The 18,765-nt window shown below is 43.8% G+C and overlaps 2 protein-coding genes across 6 annotated transcripts in view; one reads left to right on the forward strand and one right to left on the reverse strand.

Annotated features, from left to right (window-relative positions):
* The window catches only part of MED8 (mediator complex subunit 8), a 299,444-nt gene that overhangs the window by 26,089 nt on the left and 254,590 nt on the right, over nucleotides 1–18,765 (reverse strand). The gene's annotated exons all lie outside the window — the stretch shown is intronic.
* Nucleotides 1–18,765, forward strand: part of SZT2 (SZT2 subunit of KICSTOR complex) — a 94,103-nt gene that overhangs the window by 7,863 nt on the left and 67,475 nt on the right. For 4 of the 5 annotated variants that reach the window (XM_079980206.1, XM_079980210.1, XM_079980207.1 and 1 more), the window contains exons 5-6: nucleotides 11,477–11,608; nucleotides 13,775–13,934. In XM_079980206.1, coding sequence (XP_079836332.1) covers nucleotides 11,477–11,608; nucleotides 13,775–13,934 — 292 coding nt within the window. The remainder of the gene's footprint in view (nucleotides 1–11,476; nucleotides 11,609–13,774; nucleotides 13,935–18,765) is intronic. The other variant, XM_079980209.1, reaches the window with a different exon arrangement.

Consider the following 18,765-nt stretch of genomic DNA (forward strand, 5'->3'; position numbering starts at 1 on the left):
TTTGCGATCTCTGATAATTTTCACAAGCAGATTGAAAACAGGCATCCTCTGTGTGGGTTTTGTACTCTTCAAAGATCATATCGCTCAGGGACAGCCTCTGTTCAACGCTTCCATAAAAAAAATTAATATTCAGTCTGTCCTTTACTTTTCTCAGGCTTGCCAAATAAATCAAATGAATCAGGAGGCTCTGTCAGGTCAAGCTTGCGTTCGAACATTCCTTCTCTTTCGAACGATCCTGATTCTCCTCCCCCTGTCCTTCTTTCTCCGGCAAGCCTGTCTTGGCGAGACGCCATTTTTTAACTGCGTCATAAAAATTTCCTCTTTCTCACCGTTCACCAATCCTCTCTCCTGTTATAATCCATCCCACACAGTTCTTGAATTCCTGCTTGTGATTAATAAAAACGCAGCGATCTTATTTCTATCTGGGGTGGGATATCTGGGATATCACATCGTGCAAAGAAAAAAAAAGTTTTTTCCTCCACCCCCCCCCTTCATTCCAAACATACAGTCTCCTAGTGGTGATTCATCAGAAGATTTACTTATCCATCTGTCACTCCCGGTCACAGAGATCCATTAATCAGCAGTCTTATCTCTCGAACATTACTTGATGTATGTGCTTCAGCTTCATTAGAAACCTGCCTTTTAAAACGAATATGGAGATTTTCAAGTTGCTGAATTCTGTGCACACAATTGATTTGTGAATTTCTGTGTGCACAATCGCAAAGCTTGAATATGCTTAACTCTGATTATTGTGAGGTGCTGAGTGTAGTTGGACTTTGCCTCTCCTACTCCTGGCTGCTCTTATTAGAGCTGGGTGGCAATTGTAAGTGGTTCAGTTATTAGGAACAGCATTTTTGTCCACATCCACAGCATTTAGTAAATTGTTAGTATTCATACATTCATTACTTGGAAATTATTATCAACAGTTTCTTACTCGTATATTCATGATTAATGGTGTTTGTGTGTTTGCTCTTCCTGCTTCGCCCTCTAGCTACCAGGATAGCTGTGTATGATTTAGGATATATATTTACTTTCACTTGTTTCCTTGATTTGTTTGATTTATGTATCAGGTAGTATATATACTTGTTGCTAATTTTATTTTTTATTTTTTTAATGATATTTATTAAAAGTTTAAAAAGTTTAAAAATTACAGAAAAAAGAAAAGAAAACAACAAAAAAATTTAACAAAACATACATTACAGTACATAAAAAAACAAAAAATACACAATACAATAACAATAAAAAAAGAAAAAAAACACACAACCAATATTCCATATCTTAATCTTCCAATTACTTGTTTCATCGACCTCCTCACACCTCCCTTTTTGTATTCTAGTTTAATTATTTGTTTCAGCAAATTCTTTCCATCTTTCTCAATTTTTACTGCGTAATTTATCTTAACAGTCTAACCTATTAATTAACTCAACAAATCCTTTCCATCTTTCACTATATTCTGTCATTCAGTTTGCCTTAATTTATTTTAACCTTATCTTACCATAAAATACCTTAAAGCTTAAAACTTAATACTTATTTATACATAACTCCTTATATCATTTCTACTAAAGCCAAATAGTTTCATTTCAACATTTTTCCTGATACTCATTAATTTTACACTAATTCCCAAAGTAAATCTTTAAAAACTTTCTTCCAATCTTCATCCAGCGTCTTTTTTTCCTGGTCTCGGGTTATGTCAGTCCTTACTGTCCATTCCTTCTAGTCCATCAACCTGGTAATCTTGTGTCCAAGGCTCTTAAGTCTCTTCCATGTCCCTTCTGCAGATCTTCTTCTTGTTTATACCTGCACTTGACCTTGTCTTTTGTTGATCTTTTTCTTAATTTCTTTCCTTTCTCTTTGAGGAGTAGGTCTCGGGAAAACTCCAACCCCAAAAAAACTCCATCTCCCCTCAGCAGATCAGCCCATTCCCCACAGTCCCATTCCCCACATTCAGCAATGTAATCCAGAAAGTATTTAAACACATGTTTCAAAGTCCCTCCAAAATTAAGAGCCCCCACAACTCCAGACCCCCCCTGGCCCGCTCCAGATTCAATGTTCAAGAACAGCGGCTTAGGCTCCTGCAGGGCCTCGGGCCTCTCCATTTGTGTTACTCGAGGTTCAGCAACAACCTCCTCCATTGTCTTCTGCATTTGCGCTTGCCCTATCAAAACAGGTTCCTGGGTTGGTTCCTAAATACTTTCTATAAGAGTATTCGCTGTTTGTCCAAGTTTTATGACTGCAACAGTCATCACATCCATCTTCTCATGCAATTACTCCAACAAAGCATTTGTCTTGCAAAGAGCAAGCACCAAAGCTTCTTCTAAACACATTTTATTCAAGGTCAGAGTCTGGTCCCACGATCCTAATCTTCACAGCTGTGAAATCCCCAGATCAACTCCAGCAACAATTTAACAGGCTCCCACTAGAGGAGACAATTTCTATTTGTATCCATCTTTTAAAAGCAAGTCCAACAAAAGAAAGTTACTTTCGTTTTTCAAATTTTTTGTTTCTTTTAAATGAAAAGGGCATCATTGGAATCAATTTGTTTCTCTTCTTTAACTATCTGTCAAAAGACGTTCTATTCACAGTCAATGAACTCCCCCAGAAATTTCTGTCTCTGACACCCCGTTCCCAGGTTTGAGACGGTGGAAATTTATCTTTCTTTACTCTCTCTCCTGCAGGCTTAAACAGTCAAAATTCCCCCCTCTTTTCTCCTGCTTCCAAGAGGGGTTTTGGTGGTTAAAACTGAAGGAAATTTAGACCTTTATATACGACTTTCCAGACTTTAGCTTGCACAATTTTTGCTTCAATCTATTTACAAAAGCGGAAGGCGGACTTCCTGTTTAGAACCTTCCCGCTTTGATGCCAAATTAAGATGTTCCCGCTTTGATGCCAAATTAAGATGTACCCGTTCTACTCACGGGTACTTGTTTAGAGTCCAATTGTCCACAGGAAAAAGTCAGCGCTCTCCGGCAATGGCTGTGCGGCTTCACTCCGTAAAAATAGCGGTCGATTCAAAACACCGCGCCGCTCACCCCACGTCGCATCGGATCCCAGAAAAGGGGTTTCCTTGCGTGTAGGCTCCTGGTGTCAGCCGAATCCCACGTTCCCAGGCTTCCTCCACCTGGGATTTTTAGAGGGTCTCCGCCTTCGCCGCGGCGGCCAGACCCAATTTTTGCAGAGCGGGTTCCTCTGGATCAGAGGAATTCCGTCATTGCCGATGGCGCTAACCCGGAAGTCCTACTTGTTGCTAATTTTAGGAGCCTAAGGCAGACAGTGAAAGCAAATAAAATGTTGGGGTGCTGCAATTTTTTTGGCGCGTAGGTGTCAAAAGCTGTTCTGTGAGTATATGCATAGTCCTGTGTTTGCAGAATGCCAGAATAGCAAGCCAAAATTAATGACTTTTCTTTTTAGTAATAGAGCTACTTCTTCATCCCGTTCAGTGATCTTTCTTTTGCATGGTGCCTGATAATTTATTTGGCTTCCTCATTTATTTACATACAAAACGCATGTGCCAGTTTTTACACTGCGGTGTCCAAAGTAGTTCACAGTATAAAATTTATATTCCACAATAATAACCAAAAGATAAGACCAATAAAGACTTAACTCCTTTCCCCCCTTCCCTTCCTGACTGCCATTAGATTGGAGGATTTCCCCCCAGTGTTTTCCTTCTGTGCCAGGAAAGAGTGAACAAGAACCGCTCACATTACAGACTTAGTGCTCCACTGTTCTTTCAACAACCCCATGAATCCATGGGAGCACCAATTCTGCAGCAAACCAGCATTCTCTGTTAGAAAACAAATGGGAAACTAGCTACAACAGGTCAGCCATCCATGTGTTCACCTATGAAACAGAATGGGAGGAGGTTGCTATTTTAAATGAAAAAGAGCATGGAGTGAACCCCTCCCTCTGCTTTACCACACCACCACTTTGTGTCATTTTTTTCCTAGCCCAATTCTAGTTCCAGAAGCACACTAGGTTGGGAGCAGGGTGGATAGAATATATATATATATATATATATATATATATATATATATATATATGATTTTTTAAAATTTTAATTGGATTTATTTATTTTTTAAATCGGATTTTTAAAATAAATGCTTTTGGAGGAAAAATCTTTCCAAAGATAGTTTTCTTTGGAATGCAGAATGCGGCAGCAAGACTCCTTACGGGGTCCTCGCTGCGAGATCACATTCACCCGGTGCTATACCAGCTGCACTGGCTCCCGGTGGAGTACAGGATCAGGTTTAAGGTGCTGGTTTTAACCTTTAAAACCCTATACGGCCTAGGACCCTTGTACCTACGGGACTGCCTCTCCTGGTATGTCCCTCAGAGAAACTTACGGTCTTCAAATAAAAACATCTTGAAGGTCCCAGGCCACAGAGAGCTTAGGCTGGCCTCAACTAGAGCCAGGGCTTTTTCGGCTGTGGCTCCGATCTGGTGGAACACTCTGTCACAAGAGACTAGGGCCCTGCGGGACTTGACATCTTTCCGCAGGGCCTGCAAGACAGAGCTGTTCCACCAGGCCTTTGGCCAGGGCACAGCCTGACTCCCTTCTTCAGCAATCTTCGCGGAGCTCTGGCCCAATGGTTGCCAGTGGTTTGTTTTGACTTAATTTTATAATGAATGATTTTAGAGTGTTGTGTTGTACTGTTGTACTGTTTTATTGTTGTTAGCCGCTGTTAAGTTGTGGGCAAACATATCAGACACAGCGATTCTTCCAAAGCAGCTCTTTATTTGTAAGGTGGAACAGAACTAACTGAGGAGCTCAGTCAGCCTGCTTATATAGAGCTCCAGAACAATGTAACTGTTGCCATTTTCTAAAACTATCCAATCACTGAACGTCACTTTCGATCCTTCATTTGCATACAAACTATCCAATCACTGAACGTCACTTTCGATCCTTCATTTGCATAACTATCTACAGTATCCCCCTGCTGGCCCAGGGTGAGAACTTCAGTACATAACACCCCTCCCCACCGAGATAAGGCGTTAGTTACAATCGTAATTGTTTCCTTATATACAGCACTACACGTAATGGTTCAATTAGGCACAAAAGCATATTGGTTACATTTCACATACTTAGACCAACAGTGATACATGTCCAACAACATAGTCCTTTAAATAAGTTGGGTGCTTGGAAACTCTGCTAGACCGCTGGGGACTGGTAGCCAAGTCCAGGGGGCCACCCAATTCTTGCTGAGGCTGTGGTGCGACCCTAGGTGGCGTTGAAACCAAGTCCCCTGGATCCGCTGCTGTGGGTGGAGCCTCCGCAAGTGGAGTGGTCTGAGTCTGTGGTGAGTCTGGCAGACCCTCTGAAGTGGCTTGGTTTGGCTCCATGCTGGCAGTTTGTGAGAGAGGTGGAGCCTCACCATCTGTAAGTGTCTCTTCCAGAGCCATGAGCGCAGTTGGGGGCACCATGGTAGTGTCCAAGTCCCCAACCCTGCACCTAAGCTGGTCTATGTGCCAGTGCCACAAGCGTCCGTCTTCGAGTGCCACCTGGTACGAGCGAGATCCAGTGACTCCCACTACTGTGGCTGGCACCCAAGGAATGTCCCCCACATAGTTCTGGGCAAAGACCTGGTTTCCTGGAACAAATGACCGTGGCGCATTGGCACAGCCTGGGAGTTCGGCCATGGCAAAGTCGGGGTGCAGCCGGTCGAGCGGTGACCTGAGGCCCATAAGCAGTTTGGCAGGACTCCGCCCTGTGGCCGCATGAGGGGTGATGTGTTGCACGAACAAGTATTCGGCGACCCGCTTGTGCCAGTCTCCCCGGTCCAGGCGCGCCAGTGCCTCTTTTGCCGAGCGCACCATTCTCTCCGCTTGCCCATTGCTGGATGGATGAAATGGTGCCATTAGGGCATGGCAGATGCCCAGTCCCAAAAGATACCGCTCAAAAGTGCCTGACGTGAACTGCGGTCCGTTGTCAGAGACAAGGACATCAGGATACCCAGGCGTTGCAAAGAGGCCTCACAGCACCCGGATGACACCCTCGGTAGAGGTGGAGGGCATCAGGGCCACCTGCAGCCATTTGGAATAGGCGTCCACCACTACCATAAAGGTCCGGTCGTGAAAGGGGCCGGCCAGATCGATGTGCACCCTCGACCAGGGTGTCTTAGGCGTCTCCCAGGTGTGTCCCTTAGCTGCCAGTGGTGCAGGCCTTGATTCTTGGCACGCTTGACAGGCGGACACCCAGGCAGTGATGGCATCGTCCATGTTAGGCCACCAGACGTAACACCGAGCCAACGCCTTCATTTTGACGATTCCCGGGTGGCCAACGTGCAGAGCCTCCAGGACACGTTGATGGAGTCTTTGGGGAATCAAGACGCGGTCTCCCCACAGCAGACAGCTGCGATGAGCCAAGAGTTCATGTTGTCTGGTTGCGAACGGTTGGAACTCCGATGCAAAAGGCCCTTGTGGCCACCCCCTCCACACCCAGTTGAGCACACGGCTGCTGGTGCGATCCTGGGCAGATGCGGAGGCCACAGTGGCAGCCGATACAGGTGCTGCCGGAAGATCCTCAATCAGGAGGAGCGATGAAGCAGGAGCCGGGTCTTCCACAAATGCTGGAAGAGGGCAACAGCTGAGGGCATCGGCATGGCCCATCGATTTCCCCGGGCGATGGACAAGCCAGTAGTGGTAGGCAGCCAGGAAAACAGTCCATCGCAGCATGCATGGCGAGAGGACTGGTGGAGTTGGACGATCACCGGCGAGGAGGCCCAGGAGCGGCTTGTGGTCAGTGATGAGGTCAAAAGTCCTGCCGTAGAGGTATTCATGGAAACTCTTCACTCCAGCCACAAGTGCCAGTGCCTCCTTGTCGAGCTGGCTGTAATTCCGTTCCATTGGAGATAGTGTCCTGGAAAAGTAGGCGAGCGGTGCTTCTCTTCCGGCTGGAAAACGGTGACTATGGACAGCGCCGATGCCAAAAGGTGAGGCGTCGCAGGCAAGGACCAGCGACCTGGCTTCACTGTACTGTACCAGCACACTGTCTGAGGAAAGGAGAGCCTTGACCGCGTTGAAGGCCGTTGTCTCCCGATGACCCCAGGACCAAGGCGTCTTTGTGCTGAGGAGTCGGTGAAGAGGCTCAGCCACCGTGGCTTTGTAGGGCAGGAACATGTTATAAAAGTTCAGCAGCCCCAGGAACGCCTGCAACTCCGTCTTGTTCTTTGGGATGGGGGCCTGCTGGATAGCGCGGATCTTGGATGTGGTCGGGTGAAGGCCAGAGGCGTCGGTAAGATAGCCCAGGAACTCTACCTGTGGAACGGCGATCTGGCACTTCTCCCTCTTTACCTTGAGTACGGCCTCCTGGAACCTGGTCAGCACGGCACGGAGGTGCTCGAACAGCTGCTGGTGTGAGTCTGCGGACACCAAGACATCATCAAAATATGGTACCATGCCCGGAAGCCCTTGCAGGAGACGCTCCACAAGGCTTTGGAAGATGCCAGGAGCCACACTCACCCCGAACTGCAACTGGCGGCAATGGAATGCCCCTCGGTGGGTGACGATCGTCTGGGCTTCAGCAGTGGCATCATCGACGGGCAGTTGTTGATAGGCTTGGGCAAGGTCCAGCTTAGCGAAGACCTTACCCTCACCCAGGGAATGCAGCAGGTGTTGGACAACAGGAACCAGATAAGCGTGCTGCTGAAGTGCCTTGTTGATCATGCACTTGTAGTCAGCGCAGATTCTCACCAACCCGTCTGGCTTGACAGGGATGATGATGGGGGTTTCCCACTTGGCGTGGTCAACTGGCTCCAAAACTCCTTGGGCGATCAGCTTGTCCAGTTGTTCGTCCACCTTAGCCTTGAGAGCAAAGGGAACCCGGTGTGGCTTTAGCTTGATGGGGGCGACTTGTGGATCAAGGCTAAAGGAGATGGGCCTACCTGTATATTGCCCCAAAGTGCCATCAAAAACCTCGGCAAAGTCTTTGACCAGACCCTCAGTCTCTGCGTTAGAGATGCAGTTGATGCCGGTGACTTCCAGGCCGAGGGCATCAAACCAGTCCAGCCCGAGGAGGCTTGGCCGCTGACCTTCAACCACCACCAGTTGGAGCAGGCCCGAAAAATCCTTGAAGGCGATCCGGAACCGGCCAACGCCTACCACGGAAATGTCGTTTCCCTGGTAGTTTCTCAGGTGTACGCGGTGAGTTGCCTTTTGGACACTCTGGGTACCAGTCTTTTGATGGTGCTCCGAGACACGATGGACAGGGCAGACCTGGTGTCGATCTCCATGTCACATGGAGCTCCTTCAATGAGCACCGTGACGTTCAGCTTGCGTCGCGTAGGCAAGTCGGTTTGGCCAATCGTGGTTCCAGACGGGCAGCGGCAGTTGCTGAGAGCGAAACAGCTTTCCTTGGCAGACTGGAGTGAAGACTTGGACTTGCGAGTCGGTGAAGGGGGGGTGTCAGACGAAGTCGATTGGCAGACCTTAGCAATATGTCCCCTTCTGGAACACGTCTGACAGATGGCGTCTCTGAATCGACACTTGGCACGGGAATGGTTGCCTCCGGCACATTCCGGTTGGCCCTTGGACTTCTGTTGGAACTTCCTGCGCTCCCGCTTTGTCTGGTGCACGTCATCTTCTTCACTGGAGGATGCCTCATCACTGCTGGCCTCTTCGTGATGCACTGGAACTGCCTTCCTAGCAAGACGCGGGCTGCTGGCCTTGCGGATCTCCTGGGCGGAGTGTTCAGCAGCTTCTGAGGCCACAGCCTCCTCAATGGCTTTCTGCAGCGTGAGGTCTGGCTTGGCGAGGACATGCTGTTGCAGATGGATGTCTCGGACCCCGCAGACAATTCGATCCATCAGGGCAACGTCTAAGTCTCGGAACTTGCAGTGCATTGCAGCCTGTCGCAGGGCGGTGGTGTAGTTGTTGATTGACTCCCCCTCTGCCTGGTTCTGGTGGTAAAATGCATGGCGGGCAGCAATCTTGGATGGCTTTGGCGCGTAGTGGTTGCGGAGCTTCTCTTGGATCGTGTCCCATGGTGTTGCCTGGACTGCTTCAGGCGCAACCAATGCTCGGGCCGTCTTAAACACCTCAGGCCCACAGAGGCTGAGGAATATGCCCCGCTTCCGTTCCTTTGATACTGCTGTCTGCTCGTTGGCTTGGAGGTAGCAGTCGAACCGAGCAAGGTAGGAGTCCCATGATTCAGAGGCTGGCGCAAACGGCGGTAGAGGCACAAATGAAGCCATGATTCCGATGCCAGTGTGAAGGGCGATGGATGGAACACAGTGCTCTAGCCAGAACAGTCAGCTCTGAATCTCGGGTGTATTTGATCTAATACCCCATATGCATTTGTAACCTTAAAGACAAAAAATAAGTTCTTTCAAAGGAAAAGTTAATATTATATTAACAAAATATTTTTAAAAAGGATGGGGTGAAAGCACACCCATTTGATATGGAAATCCAGAAGGCAGAACAGAACATCCAGTGCTCAGATGATAATTCCTGCAGCTCTGTGCGTGTGTTTGTAAGCCTGGACCAGAAGCTCAGTTCCAGAATCTTTGCCTTTTAGGATAATAGTCAGCTGTTTTGGTGGGATCGCAATCCCTGCTCCTAGAAGCACAAGAAGACAACGGAATCCTTTACCTAAACTGTTTCATCAAGTGCTGCAATGAGATGCAGAGCATCCAGTAGTTAGGAGAAACGGGTGTTACTGTAAGGGGCCAACATTTGCCCTTGTTCTAGGATTTTGGGTCTTGTAGGTTTGTATAGAAGAGGGGGGGGGGTTGTGATGTTGGGGAATAAAGAAGAGCAAGGAGGGGTTTCTCTCAACCTTCTAAAAAAAAGGGCGAGGTTCAAGAAGTTAAAAGGTAAAAACATCCCAGAATGCCCATGTGATATATTTGATGTTGATGCCTGGTTTATCAGGAAACTTGAAGTAACCTCTGTACTTACAGTATAGCCAGTTCTTACCAGTTCCTGCCTTGTTGCAACCCAAAGTCAGGCAGTTTGATTTTTAAACTCATGTCATGAAACAAGAGTAAGGGTCAAAGAGGGAGTGATCCCAGCATGGTGCACTGGTCTTGCCAACTTCTCAGACTGTCTGTGAATCAAAGAACAGGCTACCCAGACTACTGTGATAGTTCTCTGCCCATGATTTTCCACTTCTCTTGTCTATAGAAGAGAATGAGGCGGCAGGCGATAGTGGAGGTGAGACTCTGATAGCTGGCTTGGATTCCTGGGTTATATTATTTCTGGCACATCTTCTAACTTAGTCATGCAGTGCTTTAGGGGTAGAATAATAGTGTTCTTTTAAAAGATTCCTTGAGGTTGTTAACATACCTAGTGCTTAATTCAGCTGGCACAGAATGTAGGTTCCTGGCATGGTGCAAAGTAGCAAAAGTGAGAAACTGCAAAAATGTGAAAGTCTTCAACGAGCAAAGGAAAGTCTTCGGTTTCATTTCCCATATCTGTTACCTGGTAACTCTGCTGAATGTTGAAACACCAAAACGAACCTTGGGAAAATTAGGTTGTAAAATGTACATGCTATTTTGAACTTCTGAAACATGATGAACCCAATTTCTAAGGCAGGCAGCCAGCCAGAGGAGAGAAGTTGCAACACAATGGCTTGCTTGAAGACGGGGATATTTGAATGAAAATTGGCGTTCATTTTCAGGACATAGCCATGCATTTCAAGTTCAGACATCAGGTTGACTCCCATGGCTATTTTAAGGAGAGGGAAGAGAGGTGCAAAATATACATCTTCATTGTTCTGCCTTTCTCCTGTGTTCAGGCATGAGTGCCCTTGCTTGTGTATCTAAAGCAGCAGCAACAGCATCCACACACAAGCAGATTTGAGGAAAACTCAATACTTGCAGAAGTACCCCCCCAAAAAAAATCTTTCAGAAGACCCCCCCCCCCAACAAGGCAGACCTCTCAAGCAGCCTGAGGACTCAACATGCTTAGTTGCCAAGGAATGTGGATTGACTGGGTTGGGGATGTGGAAGAAGGAAAATAGGTAGCAGGGGGAATTAAAAAGAGTATCCTGGAATACAGCGTGATTGGCTTGCTGGAACACTGAACAAGAACATTCCACTCCGCAACGTTTCATGGCAGGTCCCACCTGCAGTGTTATATTTAAAGGAACAATTCTTGAAAACCGATTTGCTAGCATAATATACAATGTTGTAGATCGTTTATCTCGATGCATTTTGAGCCGGAAATTAACTCCAGGAGATATAATTTACTGATTTGTCCTGGGAAACCTAGTTGAAATTTGCCTATATGCTACAGCAGCTTTTGTAGAATGCTTTTATCTCCTTAAAATTTTGTGAATTTCTGGCTCAAAACATCATTTGGAGAATTTGTAGAATTTCACCTTTTTTAAAAAAGCAACAACAAAAACAACAACTGCTTGCTGGTGAATTGTTGCAATCCACTGTTCAGATTTTCTGAGATTTTGATGGTGTACCACTTGCCTCACTATGCAGCAGAGTACTTTATTTGGAACAAATAAGGATTTCCATTGTCTCTGGCCCAGGTACTATTCCAGGGTTGTCTGCTGGATGAGACCAAAACAGAGACCTTCCTGCAGCAGGTTTATACACGGCTGTGCACCTTTGAAAACAAAGTGGCTGAGATGCTCCAGCAGCAGTATGAGCCCAAAACTCAGGTGAGAATACTACTTTCTGCTGCTTTGAATGAGTGGGAGTTTTTGTATTATTTGCTCATCCAGTCTATGAAGCCACCCATCCCAAGAGTAGCCAGCAGTGTACACTCTGGATGTATGCCATTGGCTGTGCTGGCTGGGACTTGCATAAATGATGAAAGACCTGAACCAGTTATTTCCATATAGAGAGTGGGTTGTTTCTTCTTCTGTTCTTTTTTAAGGAAAATGGCCTTTGTGTAGGATTCTTGTGCAACCTTGCAGATAGGTATTACCATATTTTTCCATGTATAAGACGCCCCCTATTTTGGGGGCTGCAACCAATCACCCGGCCCCACAATGCACTGCCCGTGTATAAGACGAGCCCTGTTTTTAAACATTATCTTTGAGTAAAAAAACCCTAGACTTATACACGGAAAAGTACGGTACTTATTTGTTTATTGTATTTACTAGCAGCTTTTCTGAGAATGATAAATGCATATGTATTTGTCATTTATGACTAGGTGAGTAGCTGAAAAAGAAGCGTTACGAACTAACTTGCTTGCTAGTATACATGATGCAAATCTCACCCTAGCCATGAACTCACTAGGTGCCTTTTATACAGGCTCCCATCTTTCAGCCTATGTTATTGCGATAATAGAAGCCTACCTTACAGGATGGTGCTAAGGAAACTGAATATGTCATTGTAAACTGCCCTGTAATCTTCAGAGGGAGCCCTGTATAGAAATTTAATATGCAGCAACCACAACAACAACAACAACATGTGTAAAAGGGTTTAAACATGTTAAAAAGCACTTTGTAAATACTATGTAACAGTAACTCTCTTCCAGTTTACAACTGTTTCCCTGCTTGGTCACCTGTAGGTGATTATTGCATCCCCATAACCAACCAAATGACTGCCCTGCCCTGTATAAGCACAAAGTTTGGAGATGCCTGGGCAAGTGGTGGTGTCGCCCTCACTTCCCCTTGCAGCTTAGGCATTATATTTTACATAATTGAATGTCATTGCAGCAAAAATTGCTTCCTGTTAGGAGCAAGACACATGCTCATCAGAGATGCTCCATAGAAATGCAGACTAGATTACTGTGAGATCAAACTGTTGGCTGGAGAATAGGAAAGTTCTTCAAGCTCCTGTTGAGAATTAGAATGAGCCTGTTTGGAGAAGAGTTTTGTTTGGCAGGCACACCACTGCACCTGAAACAAATGATTTAGCTGCATGTGTGTGAAGAGGAATTAAGAAGCAAGAAGGGATTTTTGATAAGATCCTGAGAGCAACCGCAAATGTTTTTTTTATTATTATTAAAGGTACCTTGAATCCTCTACACGAGCACATGACTTAACTGTCCTTTCATTATACTGTGCTGCAGACAGATGCAACACCTCTATCCTCTATGATTCTATGATTCCATGATTCACCCTCATTTTTGGAGCTGGCTTACAAGTTGTTGTATGGAGAGGTAGCTTCCCCTGTGGCTTCTGGAGCAATTGCTTTGAAAGCAGAGTTAGCTCTTTCTAAGCACAGGATCAACATAACCGAAACTTAGTAGGATGGGATGTGGGGTTGCTGGTCTCAGGCAGAGGCTGTCCCTGAAACTGTTGAAGCATGTGCTGACACCAGCAACCAGCAAAAGTAGATGACTCTTATGATTTCCCAAATGAAAAAGCTTGTGTGTCTGTCTGAGGGCTGTCATGTGTGCTGGGATGGGTTTTCAGGTTTTTGCTGATGCTCTTGTTTCCCTGCAGAAATCTTGCAATAAAAAACCTGAAAGTAACCGTGGATACTAACAATACAGGTTGGGGCTGTCAGAGGTTGCTCAAAACAATCCCTCTGTGAAGGAAGACTTGATTGATTTGATTAAAAACTTGCTTCTCCCTACAACTACCTCAGGCACACTTTGGTATAGACCAAACTCCCCTCTGTTTTGGGGACTGTGGATTAGAACACCAGGGAATGTCACTTCATACGATGCTAAGCAAAGGTGGTGCTGAAAATTCTTTCCCACTCACTTTATAAACCTGACTTTGGAGTCTACCAGATGTGCAAGAGGCACTTGTTGAGCCCGGGAGAGCAGGGAAAAATGGGCTTTACTTGGAGGAGAGGCCTTTGGGCACTTGCAGGTGAGCGAAGGGAAGGCTCACAGTTTTAGCTCATAAGAACGTGTCTTGTTGCAGGTGGACCTGTCCTCCCTTAACCAGGAACGTCTTTGTGACCCCCAGGAGCCCTCTGGGAGGAAACTGGGCGTCTCTATGGTCACTGCTGATGTCGGACTTGTCACTATGATTCGGCAGGGGATTCTGGCACTTCAGCTGCTGCCATCCAACTCCAGTGCAGGTTAGTTTAAAGGTCTTCCTGAAGGTGGGATTGCTAGGGAAAGCATGGGGGGGGGGTTGCAGAAGTTTCAAAGCCATCCGTTACATGTGAATGACGCAAGGGAGCTGAGAGGAGCCTTAGCCTGGCTCTGCTCAAGAGTATACAAGACTGAAAAGGTGATCCACTTGCAAAGAAATAGAGAAAAAAGACTGTGCATTAATGGGAACTATATAATAATTTTCAAAGACATACCAATTAGAATTCTGAAACGTAGAGAGCCGTATAAAGCATTGGTACAGACGTTGAAGAAAAATAATATAGAGTTTAAATGGGAGTACCCGGAGGGCATCTCATTCATGTACAGGAGTAAGAGGCATAGATTGGTTAATCCAGAAGAAACTAGCAAATTCTTAAGAAAATATAAAGAACTGAGACTAGAAAAGGAGGAAGACAAAATAGGAGAGGCAGTAGGGGGCGCTGAGGAAGAGATAGAGGAGGTAGCAGAAGGGTCAAGAGGAGAAGAAGAAGAACAGGAGGAAGAAGAATTAGCTGAAATATAAGAAAAGAAGTAACTTAGGTAGGTTTAATTACCATGGTGTTAAAGATTTGGAGTTGGAACATTAATGGGATAAACGAGAGAAAAAAAAGGTGTAAAATTGAACAAATCTTGAAAAAAGAAAGTGTAGACATTATTTGCTTACAGGAGACCCATATAGCAAGAAGACATAAAAGAATTCTGATAAATAAAAGACTGGGAAATGAGTTCATATCATCTGATAAAGTCAAAAAAAGAGGTGTGGTTATTTATGTTAAAAAACAAATTGAGGCCCAGCAAATCTTTAAAGATGAAAACGGAAGGATAATGATGGTACAAATTAAATGGCATGGACAAAACTTAATTATAGTAGGACTATACGCTCCAAACGATAATAAATCCGAGTTTTATAAAACCTTGGAAGAAAAACTAGCTGAATACGTAGATCAAAAAATGATTATACTCGGGGACAGTAGAAATGGACAGACTCAGAGATTGGGGGGGGGGGGTAAGGAAGGGAAGTTGCCCAGAACCTTTTTCTCATTGGTTAAAAACTGTAACCTAATAGATGCCTGGAGACTTAGACATCCGCTGGAAAAGCAATTTACGTACCACTCTGAGCCTAACCAATCACTGTCCCGAATAGATCAGATCTGGGTCTCGAACGAACTAACACCAAGAATTATACGGGTAGAGATTCAGGCTAAAATAATATCTGACCACAACCCAATAAAGATGGAACTGAAAGGTCTGGAAGAAGGTACTTTTAGATGGAGACTGAAGGATTATCTCTTAGATGACCAAGATATAGTCGAAAAAGCGCAGAAAAGGATGAAAGAATTCTTTAAGGATAATATGAATAAAGGCACCAAAACTAAGGTGGTATGGGATGCGGGCAAGGCAGTGATGCGGGGCTTTTTTATTCAGCAGAATGCCATTAAAAATAAAGGAAGAGATTAAGGGAAAAAGGACATTCTGAAACAGATAACGGACTTGGAGGGGAAATTAGTTAAAAAACCTAATAATAAGAGAATAAAAGAAAATATTAAAGTACTGCAAGCCCAGTATGCAACAATAATAAATAGGGAAGTAGAATGGAACATAAAAAAACTAAGACAAAGAACGTTTGAGTTTGCGAACAAGTCAGGGAAGCTTCTGGCATGGCAAATCAAGAAAAGAAAGGAACAAAGCACAATAAATAAAATTGTTGCGAACGGAGAAGAAATAACTAACCCCAAGGAAATAAGGAAAGTTTTTCTGGATTATTATAGAGGATTATATAAAAATAGAGAGAGATATAACCAGAGAAAAATAGAAAGATTTTTGAAAGATAAGCAGGTTCAGAAGATTCCAATAGAGAAAAAAGAGCAATTAAATACCCCAATAGAGACAGAAGAAATAAAATCAGCAATTAAAGAATTAAAAAGAGGAAAAGCCCCGGGCCCAGATGGCTTCACGGCAAGCTACTATAAAAAAATGGAAAATATTGTATTGGCACCACTGAGAGAAGTAATGAATAATATTTTGAAAGAAAAAGAAATACCAGATACTTGGAAGGATGCTTTCATTACTTTAATCCCAAAACAAGATTCAGATCTGTCGCAAGTTAAGAACTACAGGCCGATTTCGCTGTTAAATGTTGATTATAAAATCTTTGCAGGAATACTGGCAAGTAGAGTTAAAAACATATGGTCAGAATATATCCAGGGAGATCAGGCGGGCTTTCTGCCGGGCAGGCAAATGAAAGATAATATTAGAAGTATAATAAATTCCATAGAATACTTGTCTGCCAGGTATGATAAGCGAGCCATAATGATGTTCGTGGATGCAGAGAAAGCATTCGATAATATAGTTTGGGACTTTCTACTAAAACAGTTAGAACATATGAAGGTCGGTATGAACTTCTTCAATGGAATAAAGGCAATCTATACGGAGCAAAAGGCCAAATTGATTATAAACAACGTGGTGTCAGAAGAAATAACGGTAGCGAAGGGTACAAGACAGGGTTGCCCACTCTCCCCGTTGCTATTTATAATAGTACTGGAAGTACTTCTGAACTCAATAAGACAAAATAAGAAAATAAAAGGGATTAGAATTGGTCAAAATGAATATAAAGTTAAGGCGTTCGCACACGATTTAGTAATAACAACAGAAGATCCACTGAACTCAATAAAAGAGATACTAGAAGAACTGGAACAATTTGGTAAGGTGGCTGGCTTCAAGTTAAATAAAAGAAAGACTAAAATAATGGTGAAGAATTTAGATTCGAAGGCAATCGAGGAATTACAACAACAAACAGAAATAGAAGTGGCCAAAAAGGTGAAATATCTAGGAATATGGATAACCCCGAAAAATATAGACCTATTTAAGAATAACTATGAGCAGGTATGGAAAGAGATAAAAAAGGACTTGGAGAGGTGGGGGAAGCTGAGATTGTCATTCTGGGGTAGGATAGCTTTAATTAAGATGAACGTTCTCCCGAGAATGTTATTTCTGTTCCAGAACTTACCGATAATCAAGGGCACTAAGATATTTAAAGAGTGGCAAAGAGGAATCTCAAAATATGTCTGGCAGGGCAAAAAACCAAGGATTAAGTTTAAATTGTTAACAGAAGCTAAAGAAAGAGGGGGATTTGCTCTGCCAGATCTGAAATTATATTATGAGGCATCGTGCCTTTGCTGGGTGAAAACGTGGATAAAATTGGAAAATAAGGAACTATTAGATCTGGAGGGGTTCGACAACAGAGCAGGATGGCATGCGTACTTATGGCAGGGGAAGAGGAAACACAAAGGTTTCGCAACACATATCTTTAAAGGCCCTCTAATGGAAGTTTGGGAGAGGAATAGATTTTTACTAGAACCTAAAGTACCACACTGGCTATCCCCATTGGAAGTTATGAGCGTGAAAAAAGTAAACATGAGAGGTGATTGGATAACTTATGAACAACTGTTAACAAAAGTAGGGGGGACATGGAAACTGAAACCATATGACCAGGTTAAAGAAAAAGTTTATGATTGGTTACACTATTTCCAAATAAACGAAATGTTTAGACAAGACATTAAAGAGAGAGGATACGTGGATAAAGAATCTAAATTCCAGACTGAAATAATAAACAATGATTATAAAATTCTTTCTAAAACGTATAATATGCTATTAGAGCATAACTTGATAGATGAGGAAGTGAAGTCGGTGATGATTCATTGGGCAAGGGACATCGGCCATAATATATACTATGAAGAATGGGAGAAACTCTGGGAAAAAAAATCTTAAATTTACAGCTTGCATAACGTTAAAAGAGAACCTTATGAAGATGTTTTACCGTTGGTATATAACACCTGCAAAATTAGCAAAAATATATAAAACTTGCAATAAATGTTGGAAATGCAGGGAAAAAGAGGGATCCTTCTTCCACATGTGGTGGGACTGCAGAAAGATCAAAGGTTTTTGGGAAAGTGTATATAATGAAATGAAGAGTATATTAAGATACAACTTTGGGAAAAAGCCGGAGGCTTTTCTGTTAGGCCTAGCAGGAAGTGATATAAAGAACAATGACAGTAAATTCTTTCAATATGCAACAACAGCCGCAAGGGTCCTATTGGCTCAAAACTGGAAACAACAGAACATACCGACGCTTGAGGAATGGAGAGCAAAACTACTAGAATACGCGGAGATGGATAAATTGACGGGGAAAATTAGATATTTAAAAGATCATAGGTTCATTGAGGATTGGGGGAAATTCGTGGAATATCTGGAAAATATAAGTGAAGGTCAGATAACGCTAGTTGGGTTTAAAAAAGCTCTGTGAAAAGGTTGGAATATTGTCTAAAGAGAAAAAGAAGGAAAGAGAAAATAATGTCAATATAAGCCAGGATTTGTGTGAATTTGTTAAATTAGGGTATGGATGATTTGAGGGGAAGCTGAAGGAAGTCTTATAGAAAGAAATCTGTGACAACAAGGTGTAAATTGCTGTATTTTTTGTTTGTTTGTTATGATTTAAAAAACAATAAAAATTATGCAGAAAGTAGAAAAAGAAAAGGTGATCCACTTTTTGAGGGTTAACAAATCATGAGGTTTTGAGTCCTGGCCTTTCTCTGAAAGTCAAGGTTGTTCCCACTACAGTGGACTTTACTGCTTGATCATCTTGCCTCGGGCTGCTCCCTAGGTGCTATCTAAACAACGTAGCAAAACTTTTCTTACAGCTTTCAGTCTATCTTGGGAAAGGTAGAACTTTTCCTTTCTTTTTTCAGAATGGTCACATATGCATTTTGTGGTTCTTTCTTGGAATGATTTTACACACACACACACACACACACACAC

This window comes from Podarcis cretensis, assembly GCF_951804945.1.
Source record: "Podarcis cretensis genome assembly, chromosome: 6".
NCBI lineage: Eukaryota > Metazoa > Chordata > Lepidosauria > Squamata > Lacertidae > Podarcis > Podarcis cretensis.